The following is an 11,047-nucleotide window of genomic DNA, read 5'->3' on the forward strand; positions in this document are numbered from 1 at the left end:
GTAGACTATACGAAGGCATTAACGCATGATTTATGGCGATCATCTATAGATGTCCATTTGAAGAGTTCAGATGCAAAACCCCCTAACTCCATTTCTGAAGACCTGCACTTTTATATTTTTAGAGAACCCCGTTGTTGGTTTGGTTTACATTCATGTACTTGATAATACATATAAATAGTTATATTACTTAAATAAAATAAACAATATATGCAATTTTGATAGCTTTGTATTAAATAAAAATGAATTAAGATTATTTTCTGAAATGGCACTTAGGGGGTTTTGCATCTGAACTCTTCATTTATAGGGGAGAGGTGGAATAAAGACATTTGGATGGATACACACATGTGCAACTGTGTCTCCTAGCCAAGCACGTTTGTGCCTCATGTAACAGAAAAGGCGCATGGCGCATGGTTACTCAACCCAGCTGCACATTGGATCTATATAACAGGAGGGATGCAGTGGTTGGATAACAGCGTATCCAAATGCGCAAAAATGCATCTCCATGCCCTCGGGTTGCGCAACAACTGCTGAGCGCACACTACTATTTGCACACAAACATCGCTTTGCATTCACATACATGGTAAATAAAATCAATACAACTCAATATGCGCATCAATAGACATAGTTCACGCGCGACGTACCGTCTTTGGTCATGGGGCTGTCCACTTCGCGATATATTTGCCGCACCATCTCCGCAGTCTCCTCGTTGCTTTGACTGTTGATGTCCCAAAGCACCAGCACCGCTCGCCTCCGGGCGAACTCCTTGGCGAACAGCCGCCCGAGACCGCTACCAGCCCCGGTGATTACGCACACCTGTCCAGCGACACTCTTCTCTTTTGGTCTCACCAGCCATTTCAAACCGGACACAAAAATGGCCCATAAGACTCTCAGAATCACCAGCAGGAATTCCGCAAGGATGTTCAACATCGCGACTGACTTGAGCGTGGATACAATTTCACAAATTTTGAAAATAAAATAAATATAGGCTATATCGTAGGCTGTGCGGTTTTAAGTCAACCACTTTGGCCTAGTTGAAAAAACAAAATATTACCAACATGCACTAGAACATGTTCAAAGTATACATTAAACTATTTAGTTTAAATAGGCTGTCTACAAGTTTGCGAACGTGACAAACAATTCTTGTGCCAAGCAAGAAGAAAATCTTTCCAAATATTTAAGTTATTCAAACCCAGATTTACAGTCAGATGCCGCGTCTTTGCAACGCTGTGATTTCTCCTCAAAAAAGAAAATGTATCAGATAACTCTACGCCGCAACAAAAAAACAAGCTACTCAGAAGTTGAAGTAAAATGCCAGCAGGAGTAAGCTGCCTCGCAATCAAAGTGCTCTGATGCCACTGAGATACACAGACTGAGTTACAAGCGAATAGCTGCCACTCCGGTCTCCTCCGTCAGACTGACAGTTCTACACTGATCTCATAACACGACTGCGGCTGAGGCTCTTTTTAAACCCGTTACCTAAAAGGACCCCATAGGGATTATGGCAAGAACGCCTGATAAAAATGCGCCTCTCTCCAGCCGAGAGGTGTGTCTTCGGTGATGCAATATTCCGCCCTAGAATTTCCGTTGATGCAGTTTTCATGTTTGCATAGCCTAGAAGAAAGTGGGGCTCCAAGTTTGAAATGCAATGCTCCAACAAATGAGTGTGCGGTGATTGTTTTACGAGTTTTGTTACTTGCCCAATGAGTCATGGAGAAAATGCGTTGTTTTGTAACGCTCACAACACATTACAATCTTGCATAGCCCGTAGTCTAAAATTAGTTGGCAATGAGTGGTAAAATCCGGCACTAAAGGTGACGCCAGCGTCTGGACCAATTTTAATACAGAAACGCGCAAACACGGAAGCATCACCAATTGGCGATGTTGGAGCGCAACTTTGCAGGATCATGTTGGTGAGCGCTTGGCCCTACATAGTGCTGTATTGTAGCCTATTCACACGTATGAGGACACATTTCAAAGATACACGTAAAAGAGTTGTTCCTTCAGTTAATGCATGCAATAGGCAATATACTGTAGACACTTGTCAGTGGATCAGGGTGTGCTCAGTGCGCACAGACTTAAATTAAATAGGCCTAGCTACCAATTGGATACACGTAAGACAAGAGTCAAAAGAAAACAGAGCAAGTGTTTGCAAACACAACAAAATGTCAGCCCCGCACTTCTCCCAACCTCATCTCGCCGGAACAGATTTCTGTAATCTGCACAGCTGTGCTGTAACAAATGTACAACCCAGACAAATGGGATGGCCAATTCACGCATGTTGATATAATGCGCAAAAGTGCAGACAGTGCACTACACAATCACACTTCAGGTTGTGGCTATGGCACTCTTATTGAAGATAGGCCTATTTTCTAAATCTATTTGATGTAGTCTACATAGGCCTATCCGATGTTTAAGATCGCCTAGGCATTGCATGTGTACTCATTCACCCACCACTATTGAATTGTGCAAACTTTCTTTTCTTGAAATTAACTGTCGTGCTCTGTAGGCTGTAAAGGCAGAAAGTGCGCAAAAATATTAAGATTCAGGGCAAGGCTTTTCCACAGATTAACACCGCCATCTACTGGATTTGTTACATAATTACAGACAAATCGGTTGTTTTCAATTTTAAGAGAGGGAAGTGTATCCCCCTCTCTCAGTTTCTCTGGAGATAGGCCTATATCTCGTGAAATACCAATGTTTGGGCGTCTGCTGGACTATAAACCGTAGCGTAGCCTAGGCCTACAGCCTGTCATCAATTTGATATTACATAGGCTATTACAATGTAGCCTAATTGCACGCACACGTCTTAAACAGCAGTAGGCCTACAAGTTACATTGTTGTTACATTGTTACAGTAACCTAAGCCTATTGCCGATATTTTGTAGAATGTTATGTAGCACCTGTGTTTTGGACATTCGGAAGGGAATGGGAGTGTTTTAGGAAGCTTTTCAAGGTCAGTTCGTGCAGTGCGGTCGCTATGGTAACAGAATGACTCACTGTAAAGGGAGCAGGTCTCAAACCATGTTGTGTTGATAGACAGTCTTTTGTGACCATCACCAGCTCATTTCAGCTGTACATGGACTACGCCATTCAATGATGTCTGGCCTGATGGCCACAGCAAAGGATGCGGATTTTTTCAATCAATAGAAATGCACACCTTTGCAGCTCCGAAATTACTGACGCTTCCAGCGTCTATTGGAAACCGGGACCACATCAACTCCTATTATTTACCTTTACAATGTGTGAGTAGTTACGGAGCACTACCGCACAATTATTATGGAAATTTGAGACTGTCTGAGGAGAAGCTGCCTAGTCAGAAACCAGACCCTTTGGAACCGAAAAACAAACGCTCAGGACGTAGCAGTGAGTAGCCTACCCCGCTGTGCCGTATTTTAGTTTGTGATGGTGCTAGCTTTTGTTGGTAGCCTAAATATTATTGCTAAGTAGCAATAATATTTAGGCTACTATGGCACGACAGGCTAGTTGTCCTAAGTTAGAGTTAAGTCCGCTTCCATCGAAAGCAAGTAATCATAATGCCTTTGCCTAACTAAGCTTACTGTTTAGTTATACAGATACAGCCTAATGTGTTAGTCTTTTCTTCAAAGTGTACCTGATCATCTTTCTCTGCATTTAATGCCTTTAATGCAGGCCAAAGAAGTGTTAGCGAGCACGATGCAAAATGTTCAGAGAGGTAAGTGTCAAAAGTTTATAAGATAGGCTATTATACGAGGACCTTGTCCTATTCTATTATTGTTTTGACTGTTGTATGCTATAATTCACCTTTCCCCCAGAGGTGGATCCCATGAGGGCAGATACTCCTCAGACAGTAATGTTCAAGACAATGGCTGTGGAAGGCATTTCTTGTTTGACAAGAGGTGGAAGAATGGCGAATTTAGAGGTAACCTTTCCCTGTCTCGACTGAAAACGCCTGCTCGGTACAAATGTTTCAATTTCCCGAAATATCACAAATATACTGTCGCACACTTTTCCAGTAGATGGCGCTCAAAACATTTATTACAGAACGGCGCCACAGACTCACTGTGAACTCGAGTTATTAACTGTAGCCTACCAGGGCCTATAGGGGTGAATGATAAGTTGTTGGTTGTGTTTACTGTTGCAACAGACGAGGTGTACCTCAAAACATCATCCATTATGACTCCTCTACCTCGGGCCTACCAGTCTCAGAAGTCCTTGTATAGGATCTCCTTATGTAGGCAGAATAAACCATCCAGGTCATTTTGGTAAGTAAACATCTTGCCAGAGAAAGCAAGAGTCAGTATGCACACATTAGCCTATGCATTTCCCACAAAGCATACATTACTCAACATTCTGCTTCATTGTATTCATGTGTTTTTACGACAGGCTCTCATCTAATCTAACATTAACATCTTTTAAAGCGTTTGAGTCTAGAATTGACTCTTTATACTTTAGTGAATTATTTGATCTCATTCTCTTTTTCAGTCCATTTGAAGGCTACAATATCACTTCTTTTCAAAGTCGTTTGTTGCCAGCTACCTCAACAGTTACTGAAAAGACATTTTCCGTGGAGCCTCTGAGACACAGGTTTGTTCAGCAGTGATACTAAAATGTGTAGATTTAAGACCATGACGTTTTTGGTGGACATACTGTACTAAAATATCATATTGTGGAATGTAGTTTGCCAACAATACAACTCACAGCTACGAATTTTGCTTGTATTATATGGATGAATGCTTAAAATGTGTGCAATTAAAATGTGCTCTATGTTGTACTTGATGTGAAAGGTAGTGCTACACATTTTCTTCAGAAAGCACTCACACGAGCAAGTCAAGAATAACTACTTTAGATAGTGTGTGAACACAAGGACGTCTTCCCTGCTTCAGGTAGTCTGAACATGAGGAGTTCTAACTGCTTTGGGTTGTATTAACAGTATGACGTCTGAAGCCCATCTCCAGACTAATTAATTGATGTTCAGTTGGCCTCTTTCAAGGGGACACATTCATGAGGCCCATTCATTGGGTGTCTGTCTGCACCAGTGGGTGACCTGGAATAAACTAGGCCTTTGTGTGAGTTCCACCATAAACATACCAGCTCCCATGTCTACCGAAGAGGCACTCTGCCGCCCAGTGCTGTCCTGTCACTGAGTGCCAATGACATTACAGTTCCCAGTTCCCCAAAAAGGTTTTCTACAGCCCTTGGAAATTGAGTGATTGTAGTACAGCTTGGATTGATAATGATAACAAATACTTTCAGATTGTGGTGTATGAGCCATATCTGTGCAATGCATTTAAATCCAATAAATAATTTTTAAAAATTATTTTACTTTCAGACCAAGAATAAACAATCGCACAAGCAGCCTTTTCTCAGTTGCCGGAAACCAAAAAAGTAAGTATGTGTAACTTCTTCACAAGCAGAATGTAGTCCGCCCCTTATTAGCAGTTGTAGTTTTTTTCACATGTACGTGGTACGGTGCACGTGGGCATGCTGAGTTAATCCCCTTAAAAACTTGCAAATCTTCTGAGCAGCAGTGAAAGTAGCGCCTCTCTGATTTCCTTTGTCGCTCGTTTGGTGGTGATCATCACGAGATTACTACACCACTAGCCGCAGATAAAGAGGATGACCTGCGAGACCCGCAGCTTGGGGCCCATCGGAAAAGCCAATTTGTCTCCAAAGGAATTCGCACAACTTAAAGTTGCCCAAGCTGGCGAGAAGAAAAAAAAAAGGCAAAGAAAAGCAGTCAGGCTGAAGTGTCCCTTTTGACACGTTAAGCGCTGCACAAACACCGACGGCTCTCCGGGGGGCCCCAGCGACTTTTGACACCCTTGAACTCCACCTGTTCAGACTGCTATTGACATTCACTCAGGGTCCTGCCTGCTCCTTGACAAATGTCTCTGTGCAAACAACAAGCCCTTGATTAAAAACAGGAAAGGAGAGAATTGGAGAAAGAAGCTCACTCCTAGACCCTGGCCCTCTATCAAGGGGTCCTATTATGCTTTTTCATGTCCACTACCCATTTATTGGGTTACACAGCATCTGTTGTATGTAAAAGCTTGGTGAAAGCTGCATTTCACAAATTGGCCTCTTGGGGGAGAATTTCTCTGCCGCAGGAACGCTATTTCTCAACTGTCAGAGAACGCGTGGTTGGGTTTTCAACATTCTATAGCTTTTGTTTCCGGTACGGGTCTACGTCATGCTGTACCTAACATTGCTGCTTATGGGATGGAGTGTTGACGATGTCACAGACCATTTATTAATTGCAGAGACAGTAGACCTAATGCGCATTTGTTCATCGCAGCCACATAGCCTAGGCCTATCTGAATTTGACAGTATTGTGATGAGATGTATCCTATTTGTGAATACACCACTCAGTGTACAAAATAGTGTAAATAGTGTAGCCTACAAGGATAGTGTAGGATTTCGCCATCCACAAGTTTATTCCATTACGCATGTTTTTTTTTTTTTTCCAATTCATAAATCGGCTCCGTCAATAGGCTACAGCATCGGTCTAGACTGGAGGCTACACACCTGTGGCCCAAGTTATATATTTTTGTTTCATTGTGATATTAAAGCAGCATTTTACATTGATAAAATACCGGTTGGTAGGCCTATGGCTAACGGGTCAGAAACAGTTGAATGAGGAAGGTCGAAAACAGGCAGAACGCGTTAACGCAGTTGCGCACTGAGAATCCAAAACACTTCCAAGTGGGTGAAAGACTCGAATATCTCTTTTCTCTCTCTATTCGCTTCAGGGCCGTTTTGCATATGCTGTTGGCAAGACTAACTTTTGTTTGGTAAGATGTGAAAACCCTACACTTGTATTGCCGCTTGAAGCATAACATTAATTAGAAGACGTGCGCTGATGTTATCCAAATAGGTATCACGACATGACCAGCAGCCGTTTGCATCAGCAATGTTGGCAAGGATTAGCCAGTTCGTATAGGCTATGCATAGGCTACAATTCAGTAATTCAAATGCAACGCAGTTTTGTTCATCTTATCTGCAAGAGCAACGTGGATATTGGCTTGACGTCGTTTAAAACTGGTCGAGTCGCCGGGCGGCATGCCAAAAATAATGAAACTGAAACGGATAGGGCCTATTGTTATATTAAAAAATCCTGTCCTGTCGATAAATGCGAACAAAAAAAACACGAAACCGAGACTAGGCCTAGGCGTTATTATAAGACCCAGTATGAAACCAATCCATCGAGGACTGCCCATTGCGCTTCCAATCCAGTGGGCGCATCATTTTTGCCGGGGACTAAATAGAAATGCAGTTACTAAAATGAAACCATGCACCTGAAAATACCTTGAAATGTATTTTTATGAAGCATAGCCTATCACCATTGTGCATTAGGCCTACAGACAACGAGCAAACAGGAACTCATTTTTAAAAGCCAACAACGCGTGCGCTCAGTAGCCTATTCAGTCTGGCTTGCAAATAGACCACAGGACGAATTTGAACACGGAGTTCATATCACAAATAGGGTGTCACGATATCACTGACAGACATTGAATTGATAGGTTTGAGTCCGACAAGTCGTGCCCTTGTCTTACTGGGCGCACTCTTTCAATTTCGGACTGCGTCTTTGACAGCCAGATGGGGGCTGCCGCGGGAGCGAAGAAAATGTCCACAACTTCGCTGAATAAATATGCCTATCCTTTGAACTGTGTACAGCAATTGCAGATGATTAGCTTATTGGATAGCCTATTTTGTGAAGGTTAACTTGTCATTAACAAGGGAATGTGATCTGATTTCAATCCCAGAACATTCTTTGTGTCTTAAAATTTCCACCTGTCAACAGCAGATCTAGACTTCTCCCACCTAGACCAGCGCGACACTTGTCTGTTTGCGAGCAGTAAACTTGGCTGATAACTTCAACTTTAGGGCTACAGTATGCAAGGCTAGACAGCGGGTTAACCAATCAAGCCCCTACTGTTGCGTTAATAATGTTTGAGATAAAGATTCTTCAGCGCAGGATATCAGAAATAAACAAGACAGCGCAGATGGCTATTAGTTTTTTTTTTTTTTTATATGGTCACAATCGCGTTATTACGCATCATATGCAATATGCGTATTATTTCATGAAACCTCAAATCGGAAGCAATAGCCTGTACCCAGCACTTTCAACCCTTTCTCAGATTAATGGCAGCCTAATTGTCCCCAAGCGATTTTGAATCAAAACTGAAGCCCATGCACGGAAGACTCGCATTGGATAGGGACTGGGTTTCAGCAAATGACACAGCAAGGTGCACAAATAACAACGTGGGACTTATGATGCGTCCTTTTCAGATTAATTGTGGACATTGGGTGAACTATTTGGCTGTCAACTTTAGACATAGGCTACAGGGTTGGATTCCAGGTCAAAAACAGCTGTGCTGCTGACGTAATATTAGTAATAGAATGCTTGATGAAACGCTCCATGCTGCGTCGAGATTTCAGAATGTTGAAGGTCTAACATTCTGCACTTCCACGCGTTTCAAACAGGCGGCGTAGGGTGCATGTACACAATGATAAAAAATAATGGACATGAAAACAAGTGACCATTCAAAATTAACTCAACTAACCACAGTAAAGCAAAATATTAACAATGAAAGTTATTCTAAATAGCATTATAGGGCACCTTTAACCTTTTGTCTGAGCTATGGGGTCGACTGGGCGCCTCGCCCTGCCAAGTTGTTAGAAAACCACTTCCCTTTGTACGACTCAACATCCAGAGTTACTCGGCTGTGGCTGTGGGGTTCAACGATTCATCATTCAAGGATGTATTTTTGTCACATGCATAGAAATACTGTGAAGTAGGACATGCAGTTGGACAGCCTGTACTGTGCATAGATAGGTAGGTACCTTGGTGGGTGTAAAGTGCTGCTAATGCAGTTTGAGGATGGTGGTAGTCGGGTGTGTTGGGAGTGGATAAAGTGCACATTGAGGGGTGACGTGTTGTCACATCTCTCTCTCTCTCTCTCTCTCTCTCTCTCTCTCTCTCTCTCTCTGTCTCTCTCTCTCTCTCTCTCTCTCTGTCCTGAGAGTCTGGCTTGACTGCGCCCAGTCTCTCTCGGCCTGTCGGTCCGTCCGACCGTCTGTCTAGATGAGGCGAGACACCCCATGATTAATGTGCGTTCCGCTCTCTGTGACACACATGATTGAAGTGCGGAGGTGATTATAGTGCCCAGGATCAGCTAAATGAGATGTGCTCGGCTAAGCGAGGAAGAGGGGAAGCATCTAACTCTGCTGCCCTCCCGCCACGCTCGAAACATTATAAAGTCGTCTAGATTAGATTAGCTTGTCCTCTCTCCTCTCCAGTTTGTCCAGGGCTCCCATGGGCTCTTCCAGTCCTTCAGGAGTATTTTTGAATTTTGAAATCTCTCTGTAAAGTTTGAAAGCTTTTGAACGTTTTTGAAAATACATTTAACATTGAGAAGACACAAAAGGGCTAAGAATGCTCAGCAGACCGTGCAAACAATGTTACTCAGGTGCTCATCTGTACCGGGTCAAGCGAAGTGTCCAAAAAAGGGATAAAAAAGCAGAGGCACTCTGAGATTTGAGAAAAATATAATCAGGGCATGAAGGCCAATATGGCCGCAACGTGTAGGCCCATGTGTTTTTAAACAGTTTTGCCATGTTATATTAAAGGCTTTGAAAATATTTTCCTCAAATCTCAGAGTGCATCTGCTCTTTCCTCCCTTTTTTGGACTTACATTTGACATTATCCGGCGTGAAATGTATAGCATACCAGTAGTCATTACCATTTTCATGACAGCGAGGTTGTAACAGAGACTCTGCGCCTAAAGGGGATTTTCTTTTGATGTGCTTGCATATGGTTCTCTGGGTACTATGTGGCGAAGTGTGGTCCTCTCGTCTGTACATGTTCTTACATATGGCCTTCTCTGTACTTGACTCTACCTAAGTACACAGCACATTTAGTGTTACATTTGGTGTTAACCCTTTCATGTAGAGCCACTGTTATAACCTTATTGTCACAAAAAATGGTAATGACCATGTCTTAATCTGTTACGCAGGACTCTCGTTAAAGTCATAACAATGTTGTTATGATGTAGTTACGTTTTTTTCAGCTAATAGTGCATGGGATCGCTGCTTTTTAACATTTATTAAAAAGGAATTAACATTTATTTTTGTAACCTACTTTGCTATTATTTATATTATTATTATTATTACTGCTGTACCTTTTTATTTGCAAGGACTATCTTTATGACTTGTGAAGCACATTGAGTTGCCTTGTTGTATGAAATGGGCTATACAAATAAACTGCCTTACCTTGCCTTGCCTTTGCTGGCATTCACAGTGTATGGTCCTGTGTGTTGCAGACCATTCCTTCCCGGACCCCGTGGCAGGCGCCCCATCCTCCTTCATCCAGAGGCTGTCTGAGATCTCGTCGATGGAGGGCGAGACCATACGCCAGGAGAAGGCCAAGAGGACCAAGAAGATCAAGAAGGCAGACTAACACAGTGGCGGACGATTCTGCGTCTCGCCCGGATCTCACCCTCATCTCACCCTCATCTACCCCAGACCTGGGCCGAATGTGATCCAGAGTCAGCTTACTATGTGGACAGCAATCACTGCCTAAGACGAACAACATAGTGCTGTGCCAAAGCGGACATCATTATAAAGGAAAGAGACTTAAAGGCACTCTCAGCAACTTTTTTTTTTTAATTCTTTGAATTCTTTACCGTACTTGTCATCCCTGCAGCATGAGAGTCTGGGCAACCCAAAAATATGTCTAACATGAACCGAAATCTCTCACAATTGTGTGATGTGTTTACGTCTATGAGAGTGGGTCATGGTTTGGTCTTCATGCCATTTTTTTAGTTTTAGAATTTTTTATAGATCCTGAATCAAAACCCCATGCATACCCATGCATTCCCAATGCCGAGTCCTATGCCTTCACCCCATAGAAGTGAAAAAGGCTATTTCAAGGCTTTAAAAATGATGAAAAATAGATAAATAAGCACCATTCTGAAGAACAAAATGGCATAATATGTCATGTAATATTCACAAAAAAAGACTACTGTGTATAATGCACAACAAGTAATGTATACTGTAGGCCTATACAT

General features: G+C 42.5%; 2 protein-coding genes across 3 annotated transcripts in view; one reads left to right on the plus strand and one right to left on the minus strand.

The window, feature by feature from the left end:
* rdh10a (retinol dehydrogenase 10a) overlaps positions 1 to 1,555 on the minus strand; it is a 29,977-nt gene extending 28,422 nt beyond the window's left edge. Inside the window, exon 1 of the mRNA XM_063206469.1 lies at positions 642 to 1,555. Coding sequence (XP_063062539.1) covers positions 642 to 927 — 286 coding nt within the window. The 5' untranslated portion in view covers positions 928 to 1,555. The remainder of the gene's footprint in view (positions 1 to 641) is intronic.
* Positions 1,556 to 2,969: 1,414 nt separating this feature from the next.
* si:ch211-171b20.3 (uncharacterized) lies at positions 2,970 to 10,739 on the plus strand. Of its 2 annotated transcripts, none has more exons than XM_063206470.1 (7): positions 2,970 to 3,362; positions 3,648 to 3,690; positions 3,791 to 3,897; positions 4,123 to 4,240; positions 4,461 to 4,562; positions 5,308 to 5,363; positions 10,301 to 10,739. In XM_063206470.1, exons 1-7 carry the CDS (start codon positions 3,149 to 3,151, stop codon positions 10,435 to 10,437), a joined length of 777 nt encoding a protein of 258 aa, XP_063062540.1. In that variant the 5' UTR covers positions 2,970 to 3,148; the 3' UTR covers positions 10,438 to 10,739. The 2 variants fall into 2 exon arrangements, with proteins under 2 accessions (XP_063062540.1, XP_063062542.1); XM_063206472.1 differs by having other exon boundaries at positions 2,975 to 3,241.
* The last annotated feature ends 308 nt before the right edge of the window (positions 10,740 to 11,047 follow it).

This window comes from Engraulis encrasicolus, chromosome 9, assembly GCF_034702125.1.
Source record: "Engraulis encrasicolus isolate BLACKSEA-1 chromosome 9, IST_EnEncr_1.0, whole genome shotgun sequence".
NCBI classification, from domain to species: domain Eukaryota; kingdom Metazoa; phylum Chordata; class Actinopteri; order Clupeiformes; family Engraulidae; genus Engraulis; species Engraulis encrasicolus.

Bases quoted from the DNA above. Each gene is read 5' to 3' on its own strand.
- si:ch211-171b20.3 (XM_063206470.1), top strand. From the start codon at position 3,149: ATGCACACCTTTGCAGCTCCGAAATTACTGACGCTTCCAGCGTCTATT. The intron at 3,691-3,790 runs GTAAGTGTCAAA...CCTTTCCCCCAG, and splicing joins GATGCAAAATGTTCAGAGAG to AGGTGGATCCCATGAGGGCA. The intron at 5,364-10,300 runs GTAAGTATGTGT...TGTGTGTTGCAG, and splicing joins AGTTGCCGGAAACCAAAAAA to ACCATTCCTTCCCGGACCCC.